Source organism: Jaculus jaculus, chromosome 11 (assembly GCF_020740685.1).
Source record: "Jaculus jaculus isolate mJacJac1 chromosome 11, mJacJac1.mat.Y.cur, whole genome shotgun sequence".
NCBI lineage: Eukaryota > Metazoa > Chordata > Mammalia > Rodentia > Dipodidae > Jaculus > Jaculus jaculus.
The window spans coordinates 90694485-90720361 of NC_059112.1; the positions used below are offsets into that span (position 1 = coordinate 90694485).

Genomic DNA, 25877 nt, shown 5'->3' on the forward strand with positions numbered 1-25877 from the left:
GAAGTTGCTATATGGCTACTAAAAAACCTCACAAATCAACTAAGAAGTAACCTAAAATAGCATGGTCCGGGCATAAACAGAACAGATTACAACACTAAAAAGGCAACCTAGGCACCTAATACATGCTAGAGAAAAGAATATTCAATACATGATGTTGGAAAAGTGGGTATTCCATGAAAAGAAGTGAGGTTGGCCCTCTGTGTCTCATTTGTTAAAAAAATCAACTCAAAAAAATACCTGGAAGTATGAGACTACTGGAAGGCACAGAGAACACACGCTTCTGGGCATTGGAATAAGCAGGGATTATATCTCATTCTTTAGAAAGTCCCTGAAGCACAGGAATCAAAAGGACAAATAGACAAGTACAGCAAAGGCTTCAACAGAGTGCAGAGACAAGCTACAGATTGGGACAAGGGGCTGGTGTCCAGAGTCTATGGGGGAACTCTTAAAAAACTCAACAACAATAACCCACATAGCTCAATTAGAAATGGACACTGTATTTAAGCAGACATGTCTCAAAGGAGATACATAAATGGCCAACAAGGACATGAGAAAGATGTGGAACATCATTGCTGCTGTCACCCTGTCGTCGCTGGGACAAAACACCCGACCAGAGCAGCTTGTGGGAAGAAAGGGTTGACTGTGGCTCACAGCTTCAAGGGGGAAGTTCCATCACTCCATTGCAGAGCCGGGGCTCGCCACATCTCGTTTCAGCTGCAACAGTGAGTTGGCTATCACAAGGAGGGCCAGGGCTATAACAGCCCAAGGTCTGACCCAAGTGACAAAGCTCTTCCAATCAAGCTCCACTTCCCAAAAGGCCATCAGCTGGGGATTGAGTACGAGGCTTAATCACAAATGCATGATGCTATGGGGGGTGGGGGCATGTCACATTCAAACTACCACAACCGCTAATCAAAAGCACGATGTTATATTACCTTAGGTCGGGATGGCTCTTATCACCAGGACAAAAAAACAGCAAGACCTCCTGAGGATGTGGAGCAAAGGAAACCATCTTGCCATAAGAGCACCTGGATATCAGACACTTTGCCACCATGTCTGGCTTCATGTGGGCTCTGGGGATCCAAACTCTAGTCTTCATGCGTGTGTGACAGGCATTTTATCCATTGCGCCCTCTCCTCAGCCTGGGAATCGTTACTAGCTACTGGCTTTTCCCTAATAATGAAACCTCAACCCAAAGTCATCAATTCTCTTTTCCCAAAAGAGTCATTTGAGCCTAAGCATACACATTTGTCATGAATTTATTTCACTATTATTTAGACAGTAAGCTTTGCACTTGGGACATTTCTTTTACTTATTAGGCAAAATCTACCCTAGCTTTGCCCAATATGTCCATGGAAATGCCAGCTTGAAGTGCTAGTTATATTTTCTAGTGTATATTAAAAATAGGGCTGGGGAGATAGCTTAGCAGTTAAGGTGCTTGTCTGCAAAGCTTATGAACCCAGATTTGACCCCTAAAGCCCACATAATCCACATGCACGAGGTGGTGCATGCCTCTGGAGTTTGTTTGCAGTTGTTGGAAATGAACGCCATATGCACATGCCACCTTGTGCATCTGGATTATGTGGGTCCTGGGGAATAGAACCTGGGTCCTTTGGCTTTGCAGGTACACTCATTCTTTCTCTCTCTCTCTAATAAATAAAAATAAAATATATATTTTTTGAGGTAGGGTCTCACTGTAGCTCAGGCTGACCTGCAATTCACTATGTATTCTCAGGGTGGCCTTGAACTCACAGCTATCTTCCTACCTCTGCTACCCTATTGCTGGGATTAAAGGCATGCACCACCACACGAGGTTTAAAAATAAAATATTCTAAAGAGCACAATTATTAAAATAAAATGTTAATCCCACCCCCTTAGACCAAGTTAATACAAAACTCAGTTTAATTCAAAGTACTAATATTGCTGAGACAGCCAAGGCCCAATGTCACAACGACAAAATTAGAACCAAGGACTCATGCCCAGTTTGAGATGTCCCCATGTACATTACTGGCTCATTTCCATGTAAGAGTAACATGTGGTTCCTGAGTACAGAGCTTGCCAAAAAAGTGGTTTACATTTTTGTGTTATTTCCTCCAAAGCAGAAGTGGAGGCATAGATTTATCTCACTGCTCAATCCTGGTTCTGCTGAGTCTTGATCTTTTCCCTCCTGTGCATTCCTGTGCTCAGTAAGGGTTTGTTGGTGATACCATGGCTGGAACATAGTACCTGAAGGTCTCAGATTTGAAGGTTAGAGAATTTCCCATGTTGCCTTTCTGTCTGAAGCTAGCCTAGGAGACTGATGTGTGGACGACTAAATAGGATGACTCAAGCTAGAGATCTCATAACCTTCGGAGTGATGAGTAGATGACATCGTGGCTATTAAGGGACTGAGAAAACATGGCCACTCCCCACAGCTCTGATCTTAAAGCATTAGAAGTGAACTCTATTTTTCTTTTTTTCATTTTTCAAAAATCATTTTATTTATTTATTTATTAGATACAGAGGGACAGAGGGAGAGGGAGAGAGAGAGAGAAAATGGGCACACCAGTGCCTCTAGCCACTCCAAACGAACTCCAGATGCATGCACCATGCTGGGCATCTGGCTAATGTGGGACCTGGAGAATTGAACCTGAGTCCTTAGGCTTTACAGGCAAGTGCCTTAACTAAGCCATCTCCCCAGCCCCTCTATTTTTCTTTTAAGTGGATGCTTATTGATACTTTCAGCTGACTATTTTATTTTATGCTTCTATCGGTATCACCTCTGAGGACTCCCCACAAGTCATCTCTTCCCAGCCTTAGCTTGTTTGTAAAAATTAAACTTTGTAAGACAGAGGGAATCTCATCAATGTGAGAGCAAAGGAAATTTTTTGCCAGATTCCTGATGATCTCACAGCTAATATCTAATTTTTTAAATAAATTTTTTATTTTATATTTATTTTTAGAGAGAGAGAGGCAGAGAGAGGGAGAGAATGGGCACGCCAGGGCCTTCAGCCACTGCAAACGAACTCCAGACACATGCGCCCCTTATTCATCTGGCTTATGTGGGTCCTGGGGATTCAAACTGAGGTCCTTTGGCTTTGCAGGCAAGTGCCTTGACTGCTAAGCCATTTCTCTAGCCTTAATGTCTAATTTTTTTTTTTAAGAGAAGATTCCATGGGCTGCTGAGAAGAATGTGTAGTCTGTGGATTTTGGGTAGAATGTTCTGCCGATGTCTGTTAGGTCTAACTGATCTATGGTTTTTGTTGAGCTCTCTCGCTTCTGTGTTAATTTTCTGTTTGAATGATTTATCTATTGCTTATAGTGAAGTATTGAAGTCCCCAACTATGATGGTGTGGGCGGTTCTTTCTGTTTTGTTGTCAAGTAGGTTTTACTTTATTAATTGTGGTGCACCTGTTTTTGGTGTGTAAAGATTGATGACTGTGATATCCTCTTGTTACATCATTCCCTTGATAATATCTACTTTTTTAAAAAGAATTTATTTTTATTTATATTATTTAATTTGTGTGTGTGTGTGTGTGTGTGTGTGTGTGTGTGTGTGCGCGTGCTTGTGCATGCACGGGCGTGCTGTAAGGTTCTCTCGCTGCTGCAAGTGAATGCCCATCTGGCTTTATGTGAGTGGTTGGGGAATTTAACCCAGGCGAGTGGGCTTTGCACAAAAGTGTCTTTAATCAATGAGACATCTCCCCAGTCCCCACATAGTCTTTATGTGACTTGACACAGGAAACCTGTTTGTTAGCAAGGCAAGCTAAGTTTTAGGAAATATGTCTCTTAAGTAGTTAAATTCAAGATTTTTCCAATTTTGTCTGAGAGTGTCTTCATATATTTTCAACTTTTATGGCTAGCGACTCTATGTCAGAAGGATTTAAGTCGTGTTTAATCCATTAATCCCTTCCACCTGCTTTTAGGAGGCGAGCCTTTCAGAGAAAGCAAAAGGAAGCATGAGAGAGGCTGGAGGCAGATAATCTTCTTGGGAGGAGGGCACCCAAGTCAGCTGTTTCTTACCTAATCCTACATTAATAAAGGTGTTTAAGAACAGTCTCCACATTGGGAAGGAGTTCAGTGGAAGTGGGAGAAGAGAGGGTAATGGGGGGATGAATAGGATCAAAACACATTATGTATGTATGTATACATGTATGAAATTGTTGAAAATAATATAACACATGAACAAGTTCCATAGATTCTTTTGGCAAGTTTTGTATATTGTATATAGAAAAAAAACAGGGATGATCTCCAATTTTGATCACTTATGTACTCTTTCCAAGGCATCTTTTTATTTATTTGAGGAAGACACACACACACACACACACACACACACACACACACACACACACACAAACACACGGGGGGGGGATTGGGAACACGCATGTGCCACCTTGTGCATTTGGCTTATGTGGTTCCTGGAGAATAGAACCTGGGTCCTTTGGCTTTGCAGACAAGCGCTTTAACGGCTAAGCCATCTCTGCAGCCCCAGAGGCATCTTTTAATATATACACAGGAGATAACCTAAGAGAAAATGTGATTTCTGTAAATAAAGCATACTTATCCTTAAGTCACTGAAGCTGGCTTTAGCTGTGGTGTTGGTTTGAATATGGCATCTTCCAGTGAAACTTAAAGAGAAAGGCAAATGTGCCATCTGTGGTTAAGATACTGTAAACAGAATCACTTACAAAGAACATGCATTTCTCATAGGTCCAAGTTCAAGGTGCCAGCAGATCTGGTGTTTGGTGAGGTCTAGTCCTTATTGACCATGGTCTCTAGTAACATTGTCACACATGGATGGTGGATACAAGATCCCTCAGGTTATTCTGTAAAGGGTCTTATTCCATTAATGAGGGTCATGTCTTCATGGCTAGTCAACTCCTAAAGGCCCTGCTTCTTAAGAGCATTACATAGGGGATTAATTTTCAACATGCACATTTGGGGGTGGGGATCCAAACATTCAGACCATAATAATCACTGGGGCATTTCTAGTTAGTAATAAGTCCTTTCACTTCCTGTGTTTTTCTCAGTAGTTAGCTGTGATTATGTATATATTACTGCAGGGAGCATTAGCCTGAGAGAGGTTATTTTAGGGCTTTTTTTTTTTCCAGCAGGATATAGAATGGAAAAGTAGAATAGGAAAGTGAGAGAGAGTAGTTTCCATTGAAGTTTGCCATGCAGAGAGATCTAGGAGCTTTAACAAAGAAAAGGTGAGTCCCTGACCAGATCCTTGGGAATGGGACAAATGTCTGATCCTAAGGAACAGAATAGGGACTGCAACAAGAAGGGCTGTATTCATTCCCTTGGGGCTCAGAGAGGGCAATTAGAGGATCATTTAGAAATGAGGATATAGACTGATAAATCCAAGTCTGAAATAATGAGCGCATTGCTTATGTGCTATGCAAAAAGCAGAGAATAAACACTCTAGTTTTCAGAGCTGAAATGTGCCGGGGATAGAGATGAAGAAAGGAGTGGGCAGGATATGCCAGGTACTGTGGGGAATAGAGTGATGGAGTTGCTCTCTGTTGTTACTTGTATTATCCCAATGCTTGGCAATTTCAAGCAACAGACATTTCCTGTGTCACACTACTTCTGAGGATTGGGAGCTTGGGAGGAACTAGCCGGAAGGCCCTGAGCCAGGGTGTCTCATGAGCTTGAAACTAACCCGTTGGCTGTTGGTAGAAGGCTTTAGCTCCTCACCACCTGGGTGCTGCAGAAGTTCCATGTGGCATGGCATTTGGGGTTCCCCAGAACAGGTGATCCGAGGCAAGTGAGGCAGAGGCCACAATGCATTTTATGACACCAGCTTCAAAGCCTCGCACCACGACTTCCACTTTATTTGTGAGGTCAGAGTCCACACTCCCAGCCCACACTCAAGACGAGGAAAATTAATCACCATGTTTCAAAGAGAAAGATCAAAGACTGTGTGGACATTCTAAATGGCCAGAAGCCACACTCAAGGGGAGCTCACAGGGAGGAGAGTTCAGGGGTCGAGAATGTCAAGATCTTAGTCAAATTTATAAGTCTCAACCAATTTGCCAAAAAGATAAAATTTTTCCTTGCTGACTCTGCCTCTGATGGTTACACTTTCTTTTGTCTGTACATTGTGTTTTATTTACAAATTTCATCACTCCTTTTTTAAGATCTGCTCACAAGAATGCCTCCATAGGGGAAAAATAAATCTAGGAAAGCATTGGTTAAATGCATAGAACAAGCATTAAAATAAAATAGGAGCTCCGTGGAACATGACTTTGAGTCCAAGGGCAAAATTATTTCATCCTTCGTTCACTCAGAGTTTGTAACACATAAGAGATGCTTAGCTAACATCAATGCAGTAAAGGAATAAACAGTCATCGGTTCACTTATTTATGTGGCAAACATGGTGGGCCCTGCTTTATTTTGGACTTTGGTAGGTGATGAGGACAAAGAATGAGACATGGTCCCATCCACAGGTTGTCAGAGGCTGTTGTGGGATTTAACCATACCACATGGTAAGCGATCTTTGAGTGGTCTCCTGGCTCTATATAGCTGTGATTCTTATTTCTCCTTCAAATGTGGGGATGCCTTTGTTTGCTTTCCTATTCTAAGCACCCTGTGTAGCACACGGCTCATAGAAGGAACCTAAATGTGTTTGATGAATTTGCTTCCAGCTCCAGCTTATTCTGGAAGTGAAGGCACCTAACTAGCTGAATGCCAGGCCGGATGTTGCTTGGCTCCCTTTCCTTGCCTGCCCATGGTTTGTGATTGAAGGCTTACTGTCTATCAAAATGAACTTTTCTCTCCTTTGTGGTCATAGTGCAGGTCTCTCCATGGACCTCTGTTGTTGAGAGGCAGCTCAAGCCATCCTGAGATCTTGGAGCACCTTCCCAGCTCCTTGTTTCTGAGCCTTGTCTGTTCCATCTGTCCTAGGCACCCATGCAGTTGGTAGTGCATTGAAGCAAAGGGCTATGAAGGAAGCCCAGGAAGATGCCTGAAGGAAACATCTCTTCCTTCTAACTAGGGAAGTCAAGAATTGGGAGTATCAGCACTTTGAAAGTCATAATACATGGGTATTGGGAATCAAAATCGGGTCCTATGCTTGGCAAGCACTTTATCCACTGAATTATCTCTCCAGTTCCACAAGAGTTTCGAAAGAGGACTGGAGAGATGGCTTAGAGGTTAAGGCATTTGCCTGCAAAGCCAAAGGATCCTGGTTTGATTCTCCAGGACCCACGTAAGCCAAATGCAAAAGGAGCACATGTGTCTGGAGTTCGCTTGTAGTGGCTGAAGGCCCTGGTGTGCCTGTTCTCTCTCTCTGCCACTTTCTCTTTCTCAAAGAAATAAGTAAATAAACAAACAAATAAATAAAGAGTTATGAAAGAAAAAAAAAAATGTTTGCCTGGAAGGTATCGATGAGTTGGAGGATCATTACCAAAGCTAAGATTTAAATAATTTTTTGACTAGGTTTCTTAATGGGTGGGTAGTAGTCATTTGATCTGATACTCCATGATTGAGTCTTGAGTTCATTATCCTTCTCCTTATAAATAGGACTAAATTCAAATGTATTTCCTGACCCAAGATTTTATGTTTCTTAATAACAGTCTGAGTGTTAATTCTGTGTGTTATTCACAGTAGGGGTTCAACAGAGGAATTTAAATGAGCTCTTAAGATAGTTTAAGCTACAGGCTCCATGCATTTGAGCAATTTGATTGAACTCAGCTGGTCTTAACCAACCACATCAGCTGCTCATGCTAAGCGCACTAAATATTCATTAGCTTTTATTTTAATTAGAAAAGTTTAAAATTAAAGAGGCAATTCAGATGGAGTTCAGGGTGGTGAGACAAAACTCTCTCTAACTGGATTTCTGAATGATGATAAAGAGTTATGGCTGAAATCATTCCTCAGGATAGAAAGAAACCTTGTACTATTAAACTGCAAATGTGATTGTATTGCACTTGTATAGACTTACTAGAAGACCACCCCTAATATAGTGCATTCTAGTGGGAAGACCACTGGCTACCTAAGTGATGCATATTCCAAGAAAGCTTTGAGATGGCATATCAGTAATGGATGGACGTTCTAACAAGCTCCTGCTTGAGCTCAGTGGAAAAGCTCTGCTCTCCAATAGCAATCTAGTGAAGCTTGTTGAGCGCCCCAGACAGTGTCTGCAATACACTGGTTACAGCCAGGCAGGAAATGGGTAGAGCTGCTTTCTGCTGGCCTTTTCTTTGCCATGCTTTCCTTTCTTCTCCTCCCTCCCCATGAGAAGGCTAAGTATAGAAAGGAATGTTCAGATAAAGTGTTTCCTTTTATTTATTGACAATATTGTAGACACTCCATAATAGGACCATATGGCTCTCGGGTTCACTGGCTACAAAGAATATCCAAACTATGTCTTTCTCCCAGGCAGTTAAAGAGATATATACTACCCTAGGGTGGTGAGCCCCTCATGTTTCTGGCATTGCACTCATTAGATACCAAGAGGTGAAAGTGTCCAGTAGAAGTCTGGGCTTCACTAAGGGGCAGCAAATACATCGAACCCAAGCTAGCCTCAACGTTCCTCCTGATGGACTACAGCATCCACTGCAAGTTTATCACACAGCTGGCGTCTCTACAATCATCACGGCTTTCTCATCTCTACAAGGGAAATCTCGTCCTGTTGAAATGTGTGTTTTGTTTATTAAATATTTTATTTAATTGAGAGAGAGTGAGAGGAAAAAGCAAATAGAAAGAGAGGGAGAGAGAGAGAGAGAGAGGAGAGAGAGAGAGAGGGGGAGAGAGAGAGAGAGAGAGAGAGAGAGTGAGAGAGAGAGGGAGAGAGAGAGAGAGAAAGAGAGAGAGAGAAAGAGAGAGAGAATGGGCGCACCAGGGCCTCCAGCCACTGCAAATGAACTCCAGATGCATGTGCCCCTTTGTGCATCTGGCTTACATGGGTCCTGGGGAATCGAACCTGGGTTCTTTGGCTCTACAGGCAAATGCCTTAACCTCTAAGGCATTTTCCCAGCTCTCCCCCCCTTTTTTTTTCTTTGAATTCTGCTCTCAGAAACATGAAGTAAAAAGTTACCTCTACTGCTGCTTTTGCTCTTTCAAACTCCTCTTCTAAAGAGTGGTTTCTGGAGAGGAGCGCACTTCCCCAGCGATGTTCTCTGGTCAGTCGAGCCTGAAATAAACCACACACAAGGGGCTGTGTTATTGGAATCACACAATATAAAAACACTTTCGCTTCTTTGGAATTCAAGAAGCATGCTGTCTATGTATCTGTCATCTGTTTGTCTATCTGTTATTTATTTATTTGGATGTGCATGGTGTGTGTGTCTGTGTGTGTGTGTGTGGGCCTGCATGCCACGATGCTTGTGTGGAGATCAGAAGACAACTTCAGGGAGTTTGTTTTCTCCTTCCACCTTTATTTTATTTAATTGCTTTTGAGACAGGGTCTCTCCTTGCTTTGTTGCTGCATTTGTACCTGTCTAGTCGGTCCAGGAGCTTTTGGATTCTCCTGACCCTTGGCCCTGCCTTTCACTAATGTAGGAAGGTGATATGGGTGCTTGGGAATTGAACTTAGGCCAGCCAACTTGCAAATAGACACCTTTAACCACTGAACCATCTCTCTACCCTCTAGAAGCATTTCTGACAAGTGTCAGTTCTGGAGTATTTTTTTTTTCAGGCATGTTGTCACCTGACCTGGGATGGTATTAAAATGTGTGTGAGCATGCATGCATGATTCTTTGAATTCTTTCAGCAACAGATCTTCAACCTGGTCATGTTGAAACTTGGCTCCGCCTGTGAAATGTATGTGTTTAACAGGACTGGGCTTCAGTCATTGCATTTGAGCAAATCTTTCCATTAGCCTACTGGGAGTTTTCTTGATCCCATGACAGGAACAGCCTGCTCTCAACTCAGATAGTTGACAATTCAGATAGGAAAAACAAAATGCGAGTATCACATGATCCCTGGCCTGAGAACCAGTTTTCATTCAAGTCCATGAAAGTACCAGGATGTTTTTTGGAGTCCAAAAGGTTGTGGAAGCAAATTCATATTCATTACAATAGTAGACAAACTTGTAATCACCCTAGGCTTAACCTAAAAATAACCAAAGTTTTCTTTGAAAACAGTTAATTCAGAATCTCACAGACTTGAAGTAAACAATATTCAATTAAATATCTCAAGTGGATTTTTTTTCTCACTAGGTTGGACATGTCAATGTTTTCAGTTGCAATAAATCATAAGAAAGCTATGAGACTTATCTAGTAAAAGATATAACATGCCTTTAAGTATTTAGTAATAGAATAAGATAATGTGAATTTTAATTGCTCCTGAATATTTTTATTTGGGAAATTGGGATGAATGCATTGAAAAGAGCACAGGAGCTGCCCCCCAGCTTAAAAGAAAGTCTTTCTCTCATCATTAACAAGTTCAATATTTGTAAACTGCTACTGCCTGTACCACCTTATGTCTAACTTTGAATCATATTATGAATTACTCAGTTGTTTGGGTTTTTTTCTTCTTTCAATTTTTCCACATTAGATTTCTCTTTCCACAGTATTTTTTTTCTGGGAATGAAAAAAATCTTTAAAATCACATGTTGTGGATGTTTGGTCCTGCTAGTGAGGCTGGCAAATGCGGCTTCTTTGGGTCTCCATTCACAGACATCAAAAGAAAAGACAGCAGTGCTTAATACAAGGTATAGAACTATCCAGGTAGGGAAAGTGACCTTCACGTGATGAGTAGCTCTCGCTTCGTCTGCCACCTCACTACACACCCCACCGGGCCGGGACACAGGCCCTACCTTCGCAGGGATTCTGGCTGTTCTGTGCAAGGAATCTACACCCAGCACTGTTCACCGTGGGCCAGTAGCAGCCTGCCTTCAGTGGACTTTTCTCTGAGCTCACAAAACACGAACACAAATTGTGGTGGAGAACAGTACCGTGGCCATCTCCTAGGAGGCACTGAGGAGAAATCCAGTCACTCTTTTAAAAGAAAACTGCACCTCCCTCTTTGTGAAAGGTATACCAGAATTTTCTAGCAACTCTTCTTGATCCTGTTGTAGTTTCTAGAGCAGCCCCCCAAAAACTTGTATTTGCAAACTAATTGACTCAACACAACAGAAATGGAGTCTTTCAAGGCCCTGGAGTCAGGAAGTCCCAAACCACAGTGCTGGCTATGCTGTACTTCCTCTGGACCCGCTCCGTGCCTGTCCTGCTACTTAGCGGTTTCAGGGGTGGCTTATGGCCACAGCACCCCACATCACTTCCTCTTCTCTCTCAGCCTTTTCTCCCTCCTGCCTTATGTGTGCGTGTGTGTATGTGTGTGTGCGCGCGCGCCAGATGACAACTCAGGTGTCATCCTCAGGAGCCATCCACCTTTATTTTCTATTTTTTTGAGACAGGGTCTGTCACTGGACGGGAATTGACCAGGATTAGACTTGCTGGCTGGTTGGTAGGCCCGAGAGATCTTCCTGTCTCTGCCTCCCCAACACTTAGATTATAGACAGTCCCACCATGTCCTGTCTGCTTTACTTGCATAAGGTACATACACTTGCATTTAGGCTTCTTCCAAAGAGAACAGGTTATGACTCAAGGTGACATAGGGCACCATGTGTCAGGGAGAAGAGGCACACTCTCTCAAGATTCCCAGCTCCCAGCTCACATTCTCTTTTCTACTCAAAGTGGCCAGCATAAATATCTTACTGTGCAAACAGCATCTTATTTTGATAGTACCATCTTAGGGAAGTACTGTTTTCCAAACCTCTAGAAAGGTTTTAGGTTATGGCTAAGATACGTGTTATTCACCTCACCATTTTTAATTTTTGGCTCGAGGAAGTATACACTAAATGTTCTGGAGCAGAGAGGTAACTACTGAAAGTAAACCGAGGTAGTCTGAAGCAGAGGTATGCACCTTTTCACAATTTAGCGATGTGCCTGGACAGGCTGGTTAGGAACCAAGGAATGAAATGTACAGGTTGTAACACACATGGTTAAAATCAGCCTTCCTTTCAGCTAGCACATTATTGGCGTACAGATGCTCACATCCTATGCATATAGAAGCCAGAAGAGAAAGTTCTTGCATTGCTCTTCCACATTGTTTCTTTGAAATGGAATCTCTCGCTGAACATGGAGCTGCCATTTTTAGTCAGACTGGTTGAACAATGAGCCCCAGCAATTTTCTGGTCTCCACTCCCCATAAGACTTGGGGTCACAGCTGGGGAGTCAGACTCAGCTTGTCTCAGACCCTCATGCCTGTGCAGCAAGCACACTTACCCACTGAACCATCTCCCCAGTCCCACAAAACCCGTTTTAAATATCTAAATATTAAGTGGATCTTAGGTATTAGTTTCAAAAGAAGTGAGTGTTTAGGTCCCCCCCCCACTGTTGTTTGTTCTGAATGATAAGCAGTAGGTGAAAGGAGAGAAGAAAGATTTCAGTGATAATGTACAAGAAATACTGTTTTATTTCATTCAAACTATGACTTAAAGAGCACTCCATTTGTAGCTGTCATTGTCCTATCAAACTCGGTGGGGTTGGGTAACCACCCCGATGGCCTTTTCTAGTGCCTCACACCCGCCAATCACCTTTACTTGGCTTTGAAAGATCACCCACCAGAAGGCATTTTGAAAATTCAGTATTCTGTCAGAAGGAATTGAAGGAGAAAAGAAATGGGGTTACAGTGGAAAATGACAACTGGGAGACCCTGGTTGACAGCTTGGCCCATTCATTACAAGCAGTCTCTTGTCAGACTGCCTGAGGCCAGGCTCTGGTTGACCATTTACTACCAGCTGGCGGCCTCGGACAAAGGACGCAGTGAGTTCTCCCTGTAAAGCGTATATTTGCCCACAGAGTCCCCGCAACAGCTAAGCAGGATAATACACGTAAGTAAAGCACATATGCTTGGTAACTGCTCGATGAAACCTGGTTTTGGGGCTGAAGAGATGGCTCAGCAGTTAAGAACACTTTTTTTTTTTGGTGTGCAAACACAAGAGGGCCTGAGACTGCCCAAGTTCAAATCCCCAGCACTCATGTAAACAGCTTGGCATGGTCACACATGCCCATAAACCCAGTTGTGTGGTGACTGGCTGGGGATGACTGATTGCAAAAATGATGTAAATGGCAGCTATGGAGAGAGAGAGACTCTCAAGGAAACAGGGAGATGATCAAAAAGAGGAGGATACCAGACATTCTCTGGCCTATACGTGTGTGTGAATAGGGTGTGGGCATCTGTACACACAAGTGCACACACTACACACACATCACATCATACGCCGCACATATTACACTTGTCTGTGTGGGTCATATGTGAGGTATATGATGCGATGTATTTCTGAGCCTGACTTATTTCACTTAACATGACAATCTCCAGTTCCTTCAAGTTTGTTTTTGAAAATGGCAATGCTATTGCTCTTAATGGCCTAATAGCACTCCATGGTGTGGATGCGCCACATTTTCTCTATCCATTTGTCTGCTGATGGACATGTAGGCTGAGTCAACAACTTGGCTACTGGGTGCAGTACTTCAATACAATAGTTGTGCAGGAAGCGTATTGTATGCTGGCTTGGATCCCCTCAAATGGATCTTTCTTCCTCTTTTTCTCCTTCCTCCTCCCCCTCTTCTTCTTATTGGTATGTGTATATGTGTGTGTGTATGTGGATATATGCATGGGTGTGCCATTAAGCACATTCATACACATACATATGTGTGGAGGTCAGAGGACAATCTTGTGGTATTGGTCCCCTTATTCCACCTTAAAAGAAAGGGTCTCTCGGGCTGGAGAGATGGCTCAGCGGTTAAGTACTTGCCTGTGTAGCCTAAGGACCCCGGTTCGAGGCTCGGTTCCCCAGATCCCACGTTAGCCAGATGCACAAGGGGACGCACGCGTCTGGAGTTCGTTTGCAGAGGCTGGAAGCCCTGGCGCGCCCATTCTCTCTCTCCCTCTATCTGTCTTTCTCTCTGTGTCTGTCACTCTCAAATAAAAAAATTAAAAAAATATTTAAAAAAAAAAAAGAAAGGGTCTCTCTTGTTATTGTTTGCCACTGGAAAAGGCAGACTATCTGGACCATATGCTTCAGGATTCTCCTGAGCCTGTCTCATGTGGCTGTGGCATGTCAGGGTTACAGACCATATGTTGTTTTGTGTGTAGCTTTACATGGGTGCCTTTACATGGGTGCTGGGGCTCCAAACTCCAGTCAGTAGGTCTCCGCAGCAAACCTCAAGTGTATCGTGTAATCCAGATCGTGCAACCTTGCCACATGCTCTCTTATAACTCTGAGGATAGTAGACATCCAATTATATTTAGAGAAGCCATTAACGTTTCAAAAAGTAAGTAATTGAGAATGAATTTGAGCGGCAGATGGTGTATGGCAAAGAAAAAAAAAAACAGATGACAACCTTAATTTATTTTACAAAGTTTCTAAAAGAAAGTAACAAATGTTCTTTGACATCATTTAACTCACATTAACCCTATGACAAGTAATAACCAGGGTTTGCAACAAGAAGAAACAGAGGGTTTTTGAGTTGCCCCAGGACAGCACAAAATGGCTGATACCAGCTGGTCTGTGGTTAAGAACAAGGGCTTTGGAGATTGGTAAGTGGTTTGAATCCTGGTTCCTCTCTTCCCCAGATGTGCAAATTTGGGAAAATTGCTTCTGCTAAGATTAATTTTTTTTTATCTGTAAAATGGAGCTAATATGAGCTCTCAGGGTTATTATAAGCGTTTTAAATAACATTAGAAGTACAATCTCATATTACATACATGAAGTATGAAACACATGGCAGCATTTCACTCAAACATTTAGAAAACCTGTCTGTACTGATAGCTTGAGTTATTCTAGTCTACAGTGCAGCCTCGCGAAGGACACTCTGCTACACCATGGTCAGTTAATCAGCGAATTACAAGATTGTGACCAGCTGGAGAGCTGCCTATAGCACATTCAAGTGTCCCTGATTAAGGTCTGTAAGAGTCCTTCTTAGAGGTTGTGGCCCAGTGTCCACGTGAGCAATCATTTCCGGAAGGACCTGGGTCCTTTCCCTTTCTGCCTCACCAATCACTCTCTCAGCCCATGAACGACAAACCCATTATGTCACTACTTTCTGTGATTTTTTCGCAAATGTTTTTATAACTGTAGGATTCCTCTGAACAATTAACTCTAAGGGACAGCGTGTGTTAAGAAACCTTACATATACAAAGATGGTTTGATCTTAGTGTCTGCCACTGTGATTCATGTTTTCAGGTACCATTCGACAGTGGCGACACTAGGTTGTCCCTTTCCCCCATCCTGATAAGAAACAGAGCATAAGGAAGTTTTATATTGTAAGCTCCCACTTTCTTTGTGCTTCAGAGTTATGATTTTTAGGCATGATTCATAAACATCTTCCCACCCATTGAGTCACACCGGGGGAAACTGATGTTGGCTTGAGGGAGAAGTAAACATGTCTGTGATTTTCCTGTGGACCATCTAGGTGAGAGCTGAGAAGTATTAAGCTTGGATGGGTTGAAATGGTTTATTTAAATGGTTTGCAAGTCATTTTCAGGTTGGAGTTTTGTTTACTTTCATCAGTATTTCATGATTTCTATAAACAGTAGACATATTTAGAGTAGTATACTTTTAGTAATACAAATATCGTCTGTGTCTTAATTATTATATTTATGTAAGTTATACAAATATATTTGCTATTATATTCTTATTTTATCTATTTTCTTGCTGATCTGTTTCAGTGACTATTTCTAGTATAGCATTAAATATCAAATGCATGAAAAATTTTACTTGACTATCATGGAATTAAAACTAGAAGAGTATGGTTTTTTCTAGTGAATATTATGTAGTGAATATTGAGAACTGTGTGATTTTTATGTGTATGTGCACGTGTTTGTATGTGGGGATGCGTGTGTCTGCGCATATGTGTGTAGGCATATGTGCATGTGTTTGTATGTGGGGATGCGTGTGTTTGTGCATATGTGTGTAGGCATATGTGCATGTGTTTGTATGTGGGGATGCGTGTGTTTGTGCATATGTGTGTAGGCATATGTGCATGTGTTTGTGGAAGCCAGAGGACAACCTTGGGTGTCCTTAGATGCTGTTCACCTTTTTCTTTTTTTTGAGACAGGGCCTCTTGCTGGTGCTCACCAAGTCGGCTGGACTAGCTGTCTAGTGAGCTTCAGGAATCGCCCTGTCTTTGCCTCCCCAGGGCTGGGATTATGTCTGCTCATCACCGTGCCCAGCTTTGGTGTGGTGTCTGGGGATCAAATTCAAGTCTTCATGCTTGCAAAACCAGTACTTTGTGGACTAAGCTATCTCTCCAACCCCACACACAATGTTTAAAAAAAAAATTAATTGAGGGGCCGAGTGTGGTGGCGCATGCCTTTAATCCCAGCACTCGGGAGGCAGAGGTAGGGGGATCACATGAGTTTGAGGCCACCCTCAGAGTACATAGTGAGTTCCAGGTCAGCCTGAGCTAGAGTGAGACCCTACCTTGAAAAAACCAAAGCAAATAAAAAATGTAATTGAGGAGGTAAAATTCTTTACGCAGGATTTTCTAAGGCTTATGGGGGCAACACAGTGCATTCTAAACTGTACCCTGGAAGATGATATGAAAACCTCAAGCCAATTTTTCTGAGCAACACTGTTTAAAGTGAGTCACACTGGTGGGTAAGCAGCAGGACAGGGTGGTGGGATGGAATCAGCCAGCCAGCAGGAGAGCAGTAGTCATTGGGATAACAAGATAAGTGCATTGTGGGTTTCTATAGCAACCCTGGTCCCCAGCTGTTCCTCTGGCCCGGCTTGGTGTAGAACAGTCCACCTGTGCCAAGTCTCACTCGGCTTCAAAACAAACACTTTATTGCTCTATTGCATTGTTCCTGGGACTCCAGTGTATGAAACAGAGGCTGACTATTTAGCTGAGTCCAAGTCTCTAATGCAACTTGCCGAGAACTGTTTTTCTACTATGACCTGTAATTTTTCTTTTAAGAGACATTTAGAAGGGGCATGAAGAAAGAAAATTCACTTTCACGCTTCATTTACAATTCATTAAGGATTGCAGGACATTTTGTGGAGGAAGCTAGTTGACTAATCTTCTAGCTGAGATCTGGGAACAGTCGTGTCTTTCTCGGTTGGAGGGAGGTTGTAAGGGGTACTGTTGGCGTTCAGGAAGGCTTGCAGGACTTTGTCATTTCCTCCGAACTTCTTCTCTGTTTATGCCCTTCTCCCTGTCACCTTCTAGCTACGCCCCCACAGGTAAGTTTCTTCATTTCATTATTTCCTTGTCTATACAATGAAGGAAATAATTAAACTTACCTTTTTCAGCCTCTTGTCAGGATCAAACGAGCTATCAGCACTCATCATAGCCAATGATGATATTTGCTGTTATAATTATCCCTTTACTTCCAATGTGTATTTGCCCTCGGAGGCCCAACATATTATATAATAAACTAAAAAAAATTCTGCTTATTTTCTTTTCATTTCCTTACTCAGACTCATTTGAACTAGACTGGAGAACACACGGATATGAACGCACACATCTTAAGAGACCTTTGTAGTTGAAGGTCAAGGTAAAAGGAAGTCAGGTGGCTTTGTGAAGCAGTCAGGGTGACTGGGCCCCTGAAAATATCCTTGCAGTCTCCACTTTGCTAGAGATCAAAGTATGATCTGACTTCTTATTGCTTCCCTAGATCTGTGTTTCCATAAACAACCTGGGCCCCTCCTGGGAGGGAGGTCTTTATTTCCTAGGATTTAATCCTAACATTGTGGTTGGTCAAGTTCAGCCCCCAGAACTTGGTGTCATGGCTAACCTCTTCCTGAGACAGCTCCTAGCCCAGACCAAGCAGCTGTCTCTCTGGCTCACCTGAGCCGGAAGGTAGGGCCCACCTCCATAAGGTTATAGATAACGTTTGAGTGGGGGTGGGGACAAGCTCTCTGGGCTGCCTGATCACACATGAACCTCCAGTTTCTGGTGAGTTTCCCTTCATCTCGGCCCAGCTGGGCTGAGACAAGGAGAGACCCCCTTCCCCAACTCCCACATGGGCTCTTTACCCACTCCTGCCATCCGCATGGCAGGAGCTCTTTGTACTTTCTTTCCCTTCCTCTTTAACTCTCTTTTTAATGTTTATTTCCCCCCAGGCTCACCACGAGGGCTCTCAGACCACGTGGGTATATTCATTTTTCTTCCCTTGGTTCTGTACTTCCTTCAATAAATGCAATAATCTAATAATTATACTTCTTAATTTGATTTGCCCAATACTTTGGCTAAATGCAAAATGTACCCAGGGCTTGCGGGTTCAAGGACTTTCCTGAATCCCAAACACCCCATTTCAAAGGCTTTAAAACATTACCAAGGGGATGGAAAAACGGAGACTGACATGAGCTTCCTCAGAACCCCCAGAGAGAGAGAACTAGTTACAGTCAACCTACTGGATTTGAGGGCCACACTACAGACAGACAGATTGGGGTCATTCTTTTTATGATTATACCCCAGTAGAACATGTGTGACTCCACTGAGACTGAAGAGGTCGATGAGGAGAATCTTTAAAATGAAGATGCTTAAGGGTGCTGGACTATTAGTTGTAACACACAAAAAGCACCCGATGAGTTCCTAAGGCTCAGTGGGAACTCACAATGGTGGCTCTTATTGCAATAATTATTACTGATCACACTGGAATAATTTTACTTTAATGTGACAGAGTACTAGTGTGTGGTACCTTATTCCACAGACGATAGATGTGAATGGATACTCAAGATGCAATTTCCTCTCCTTTGTGTTATGTTACATAAATAGCGCTAATACCAGACTAGAACAGATTTCCGTATTGTCATATAATGGAGCAGTCAAGGAAGAAGTGCTAAGTACACAGTGAATTCATTAACACATTTTCCGTCCAACTATATGTAAATGAATAAAATCAGCTATTCTAGGCACTGAGACCACAGAAGAGTGAGAAAACACACACGATGCAAAGTTTAGAGAAATATTTCAAACTTTTGTCCAAAGTTTAAGTAAAAATATTTATGTTACATTATGTGTGAGAACAGACGGGTTCACTGAGGGGTTTGGTTGGCTTACCTGTGCTGGAGTTACTAATTCCAACTCAGACGCCGACTCGGAGTTGAGGGCACTCTTCCCAGTGCTCAGCTCTGGCTGGGATCTGTGCTCCGCGGACCTGTAACAGACACAGTGAGGAAATGAACATGTATCAGGAACACATCAGCTGGGGGGCCTAGCCAAGAAATTGAGTCCATTTAGATCATCAAAAGCCACAACAAACCTCTCATCAGAACTCTGACCAAAAACACCATAAGGCTTTATTTTTTTAAAAAAATTTTTTTGTTGTTTATTTTTATTTATTTGAGAGTGACAGACACAGAGAGAAAGAGGGAGGGAGAGAGAGAGAGAGAGAGAGAGAGAGAGAGAGAGAGAGAGAGGGAGAAAGAATGGGTGCATCAGGGCCTCCAGCCACTGCGAACGAATTCCAGATGCGTGCGTCCCCTTGTACATCTGGCTAACGTGGGACCTGGGGAACCGAACCTCGACTTAGGCTTCACAGGCAAGCGCTTAACCGCTAAGCCATCTCTCCAGCCCAAGGCTTTATAAATATCTGTTATCATGCCTGTTTTTGGGATTTCAGCATTTGGAGCCTGCTAGATGCAATTGTTTTTCACTAACTTAGAATTCAGTTCAACCAGAAGCAAAGAGAAAATAAATGCACTGCCATTATTTTTCTGTCACAGGAAATTCCATTTTATGAAAAAAAAAAAGCTTTGTGAGAGACTCACAAAGTAGTTCTATGTTGAATTTGAAATGTCACGATAGGTGGAGGTGCGCCAAGGTGACAGAAAACTGAAATAGAAAGTTGTCCTTTCAGAATCTTTACAAACATGGAAAGACTCAGGTGCCCAGGTTTTCTCATGAGACACCATGGATTCCTAATTGTTGTGCTGTGTGATAGTGGATGATTGAGGAAAACCAGAAAAAGACTAGCTTGGTAACCAGAAAAACTATTTAAGTGTCATTTATGTAATGTATTCCACGTACCACACACCCACACCACACAGGTGCATTGATGCTACACATCCAGGAACACAGACAATTATCAATAAATGCTGGACTGTGACCCCAAGTCCTTACTGACCAAATTGGCTTGGTTTTCAAGAATTCAGCTGAAATAATTTAAGAGTCTGCAGAAATAATAATAATTAGCAAATGTCAGGCATGTTAGGTTAGGGGTTCAAGATAGAGGGGACCAGAAGAAAACTGTTTCTTGGGCTGGAGACTTTTTATTTAATGCCAGGAGAAAAATCACAGGTTGTGAAGTGAGAGGGAAGACAAGAAGGGGGAGGGGGAGAGAAAGGTGGCTGTGGAGCCCTAACTAAGTACAGGGACAGGGGATTTCGGGGTTACCATGGAGAAGAGGGGGAAGGAAACTGCACTGTCTGGGGAAGCTGGGAGGAGGGGGCACTTCCTCCTAGCCCAGCTGTCCTCAATGACCCGACTAGTAGATAATGCCAAAATCCCAGACCTATTCTGAGCATGGATGGTTCAGGGAGGGCAGGACTCGGCTCTCCTGAACTCTTTTTTTTTTTTTTAATTATTTATTTATTTATTTATTTATTTATTTATTTATTTATTTGAGAGCGACAGACACAGAAAGACAGATATAGGAAGAGAGAGAGAATGGGCGCGCCAGGGCTTCCAGCCTCTGCAAACGAACTCCAGACGCGTGTGCCCCCTTGTGCATCTGGCTAACGTGGGACCTGGGGAACTGAGCCTCGAACTGGGGTCCTTAGGCTTCACAGGCAAGCGCTTAACCGCTAAGCCATCTCTCCAGCCCTCTCCTGAACTCTTACATGGCACCTATTTGAATGGACTCAGCTCACTGGCTATTACATACGTGAAGGAAACACCCATACAACATAAAAGAAAAGATCCCTGTCATGTCTGTGGCTATTCTCTGGTATCCAAGCATCTCACCACAAGAGCTCCTTTGATCCAGTCCGGGATGAACATGGCTTTCTCTCTGTCATTGGATGCCCCTTGCTATTTCGATCTCCATGAAACTTAACGTCTTCCCATTTTTCCAGTTGCGTTTGAATGTCTAGAGAGGAGGGAGCAAGGGAGCAAGGGAGCCCAGGAAGGAGCATGCAGGGCACAGAAGAAAAAAAAAAGAGAGAGATCAGTTAAACTTGAGCATCTCATTCATACCAGCAAATCTTACTCAGCCCATGCTTGCAACACCCAAGACCAATCTTTCCCTTCTTAATGTTCCATGAAAATTGGTCACAGCATACGCACATAAATGCAAATGACACCCACTAAGGTAAGTTGGATTGCTTTTATGGTCGTGGCAATCAAGCTGTTTTATCTGCCTTTGTTTTCCTATGAATGAGTTGTGGAATGCTACCTACCAACCCACCTCCAGTTAAGGGGCAGTTTTAGGGCACTTTCAATGATGTGTTTTCAGGAAGAAATCTGCCCAGTGAGGAGACCCTCAATATTAAAAGGAGAAGAAGCCAGAGTGGGTTGGCTAGACTGCTTAGCTCTTCACCAAAGGAAGGAATTAATCCTGGGGACAGAGAGAAAGGAGGCAACAAGGACAGTGCAGAGAATGCTGGGTCCATATTTTCTCTGTGGCTGGATTCTTACGGCACATGACTTAAAGGCACGTGACTGAACAAACTGCTGACTCTTGGCGTCCAGTTGTTGGATTTATAAAATGAGAACTTGTAGCTGATGCCCTCAAGCTTGTTCCTCCCTTCTTTTGAAAAAGCATAGAAGATACACAACAGAATTTACCATTTTAACCATTTTTAAAGGTCACTCAGTGGTGTCAGAAGATTCACATTGTGGTGTCATCTCTATTACTCTTTTTATCCAGAACTTTCCATCCTCTCAAATTCTGGACCAGTAATTTCCCATTTTCCCTCCTTGAAAACTGTGGCCAACCTCCCTACTTCTTTCTTTATGAATTCTAGGTTCTTCATATGAGTGGAGTCACACAGCTTCCGTCCTCTCTTGTCTGGTTGACTTCACTTAGCATCATGTTTTCAAGGTTCATCCATGTCGTGTGAGCCAGCAGTTCATTCCTTTTGAGGCCAAGTTCATTGTACACACTTGTTACATCTGGCTCTATCCTGATATTCAATGATGAGTGCTTGGTTTGTTTCCAAATTTTGACTCTTATGACTGTCCTGCCATTCTCCACCAATGTAATATTATATTGGCTTTACGTCTTTGCGGATCATTTTATCATTTCCATATATTTTTCCTGTGAAGACAGGAACGCAGTGCGGTGAGGAGCACCCGTAGGCAGTGGGCTTGAATCCTGGGCCAGTGGCCTCCATTTCTCCCTCCATGATTTAAATATTCCTGCACGGTGCCATCTACAACCACAGTTCAATACCCACTCAAAGGCTTCTGGTTTCCATTCTCCTCCACCCCCAGTGTAGACTCATAGGCTCAACCATCCAGTGGACACATCCCTAGGGAGCCTCGTGGTATCCTCAAGTATAAGGACTTGACTGTTTCCTCCTTAATCTCCTCTGTAACTCCTTCCTCTCTTGTCTCCTTGGCACAGGGCTTGCCATGTTCTCTATGTCCTCATTTGTCTGCACACTCTTCAGATCTTGTTTTAGTATTCTCGAATTGGACCCTCCCTGACTGTGGCCTGTCACTACCAGACTTGGGTGTCCCCTCTTTCTTCCTCTCCCCCTCCACCCACTAGAGGAGGTGTTTGTAAAATAGCTTGGTATTGCCACTCTTCTTAGTAAAACCCTTTAAGCAACATCCTTCTCTCTCAATCAGGAGGACATGAAATCCAAGGACTCCCATTGTGTGACCACTGGTGAATGACCCTTGGGCTTTTTTTCTTACCATGCTACCGTCCTGGTATATGACTGCCATCCTTGCCATTTACTTGAAAGATATCTTTCTGTGCTTATTTGCCTGTTCGTGTGGGAACATCTTTCCTATCTGCTCTGGCCATGCTTTATCCCATTTTCTTCACCTCTACTTAAGAGGTGAATAGAAAAGATGGGTCCCATCTTTTGCCTCAGCGAATTCCTCCTCGTCCCTTGAGACTACCTTAGGTGAGGCCCTTTCTCTGTCCCTCTGGTTAATGCAGGACACTGTGAAGGACACTGTGAAGGAGCTCATGTGAAACAAACCTGGGTTTGCCTCCACTGAGCTTAGAGTATTCTATTCTTTCTTTGTATTTACCTTCTACTCTTTCCATTCCATTCTCTCTCCTAGTCACTTTTCATTTCCCCACTTGCAAAGGGGCAGAAAACTTAACATTACCTTTGTATTACTAGCATATGGCATGTGCTTGGAACGCAGCAGATATTTAAGAGAAATGTTCAGTGTATAGGTGAATAAATTAACTCATGACCTCTGAACGTATATAATGCCAAAATGCTTTCACATATATAACCTACTTATTCTTCCCAACCTTATGGATAGGCCATAAGTAGGCTCACTCTATGAATTTATATGTATTCACCTGACACACAAAAAAGTCTGGCTTTGATGGTAACTAGAGTTAGGTGTATATTTTTGTTCTTCCTCTTGCTGTGAGAATTTGGATATGTTGTCTTTGAAACCTGGTTTTTCACGTATTTCACACTTTCAAATTATGTGTGTAACAAGACAATATGTGCAAACCACATAGTATAGTTCCTGGCCATAGTATAGTATGTCAGCAGTGAAATGGAGACTATTACTATTATCTTGGACATGTGCCCAAACCTGTCCCATGTCCCCAGGCCTTGCAAAGCAGGTGTTTGCTCATGTGACCTGCTCTTCGTTGACAGCTCCCAGAAGGCAAGGTGGACCTTTAGGTTAATTTGTAGCCCGAGTGCTTGGTGCAGTGCCTGGCTCCCACCAGAAGCTCAGTCCATGGTGAGGGAGCCACACATAGATCAGTACCAGAGGAGCATAGTTGAGCTCCCTGAAGTCACTCAAGCCAAGGAGCTATGACCTGCTTGGTTCCCCACACAGGCGTCATCTCTTCCACACTGTGTTCACTGTTGTAAAGTCATTTACAGAACTTCCCCATTCTTTCAGCACCTTGGAACAAGACTGTGAACCTCTGCCTTACCTAAAGATGATGTCTCTGGGCCCCGGATGGACTGGCCTCTCTGCTCAGCATCGGTACTGATGAGGTCAGGCCCATCTGCTTTCTTCTTGAGGGAGGAGCTTTTTGATGAAGGCTCTGACTTCTTGCCTTTGGTTTGGGTTTGAGAGACGGGTTCGCTCAGGTCGAGAAGGTCTAAGCCAGTAGTCAACACTATCAGAGACAGAAGCGGTTAAGAGAAGCTAATTTTAGAGCTGGAGAGATGCTGGGGGGATAGCACAGTTGATAAAGAGGTTAAGAGAAGCTAGTTTTGGGCCCAGTGGTTAAGGAAGGACACTTGCTTGCAAGCCCTGAAGGCCCAGGTTCGATTCCTCAGTACCCACGTAAAGCTAGATGCACAAAGTGGTGCATGCATCTGGAGTTCCTTTGCAGTGGCAGGAGGTTCTAGTGTGCCTATACACTCTCTTTCTCTCAAATACATAGATACGAGGCTAATTTACTCTTTGTATTCTAACAGCTAGGTGTTGGTTGAGTGCCCAACCCCTTGTATTTATAGGCTAGGTTAGCATCAGCCTGTCAAGCTTGCTCACTGTTGAGTGATGGAGGCAGTTTTTGAGGCTGGAAAGCTGGGTATATATTCACCTAAATTTGCCCAAGGTAAAAAAAAAAAAATCAGCTAGACTTGCCTCAGCAGTGACAAAATTAAAATGATAAAATCCACTTTGAAGCCAGGTGTGGTGGAGACAGGAGCATCGCCATGAGTTCAAGGCCACAGTGAAACTACATAGTGAATTCCAGGTCAGCCTGGGCTAGAGGGAGACCCTACCTCAAAGAAAACAAAACAAAAATCTACTTTGAGTTTAGGCATAAGTTGCTCTTTGTTTTACTTCTTCTGTAGCTTAATTTAATTTTTTCAATGTGTGCACGTGTGCATGCATATGGAGGTCAGAGGACAACGTGGGGTATTGGTCCTCAGAATCATTCACAGGGTCTCTTATTAGCCTAGAGTTTACCGCTGACTAGGCTATCCTGGCTGACCTACAAGCCCCAGGGATCCACTCGCCTCCGCCTCCCCTGCACTGGGACTGAAAGCATGCACCCCCAAGCCCAGCATGTTTATTTGGTTTCTGGAGATAGAGCTCAAGGCTCATGCTGGCAAGGCAAACACTTTACCACTGAGCTCCCTCCCCGGTCTGCCTGTGAAGGTTTATTTTAGGCTGTGGTTTGTTCCGAAAAGGGTCAGCCACTTCTGCACATAGGTTTATGAAGTTTCTGGATGTCTTTTTGTTTGCGCAGTGAGGTATATGGGGCATAAAGGAAGGCTGCCAGTCATCATTCATCTTTTATTTAATCAAGCAGTGTGATCAGAATATAGCATGCCGTCTGGCTCACACCAGAGAGGAGTTTTATAACCTATACACAGTGAAGTCTTAGGCTGTTTAATATGCAAATTTAAATTCTAATGTAACCCAGCAAGAAGACAGTTACACTTTTACTTCCTAGCAGGTGGATTACATTGTATCAAATATTCTAATGAAGACAGAACTGAAAATTTGTTCCAATGCAAAACCAGGAAAGCAGAATTAAAATGACATGGTAGGTAACCTTCTGTTAATTTTTTTTTCTTTTTTCCACAGAGTAAGTAACTAGTATTTCATAGCACAAATTCAAATGAGACAGATCTCCCAGCCCTTCCTGAGAGGCTGTGGTCGAGGACTGGGGTGACTTCCTGGCCTGGGGTTCTTCAGCAGGCTAGCTTAGAAAAGTCTTGGGGGGAGGGTGGTGGTTAGTGCAACTCCTCTGTCCATACTTCCTGCACTGTCTCCTGCAAGAATGGCTGCACGACATCCCAGCTTTTCCTCTTGATGGAG

The 25877-nt window shown here is 43.1% G+C and overlaps 1 protein-coding gene across 5 annotated transcripts in view; it reads right to left on the bottom strand.

Annotated features, from left to right (window-relative positions):
* The window catches only part of Pex5l (peroxisomal biogenesis factor 5 like), a 221767-nt gene that overhangs the window by 49321 nt on the left and 146569 nt on the right, over positions 1 to 25877 (bottom strand). For all 5 annotated transcript variants that reach the window (XM_045161561.1, XM_045161560.1, XM_045161558.1 and 2 more), the window contains 4 exons: positions 24031 to 24219; positions 20907 to 21030; positions 19002 to 19098; positions 9023 to 9118 (listed from right to left, as the gene is read on the bottom strand). In XM_045161561.1, the coding sequence (XP_045017496.1) occupies positions 9023 to 9118; positions 19002 to 19098; positions 20907 to 21030; positions 24031 to 24219 (506 nt within the window). The remainder of the gene's footprint in view (positions 1 to 9022; positions 9119 to 19001; positions 19099 to 20906; positions 21031 to 24030; positions 24220 to 25877) is intronic.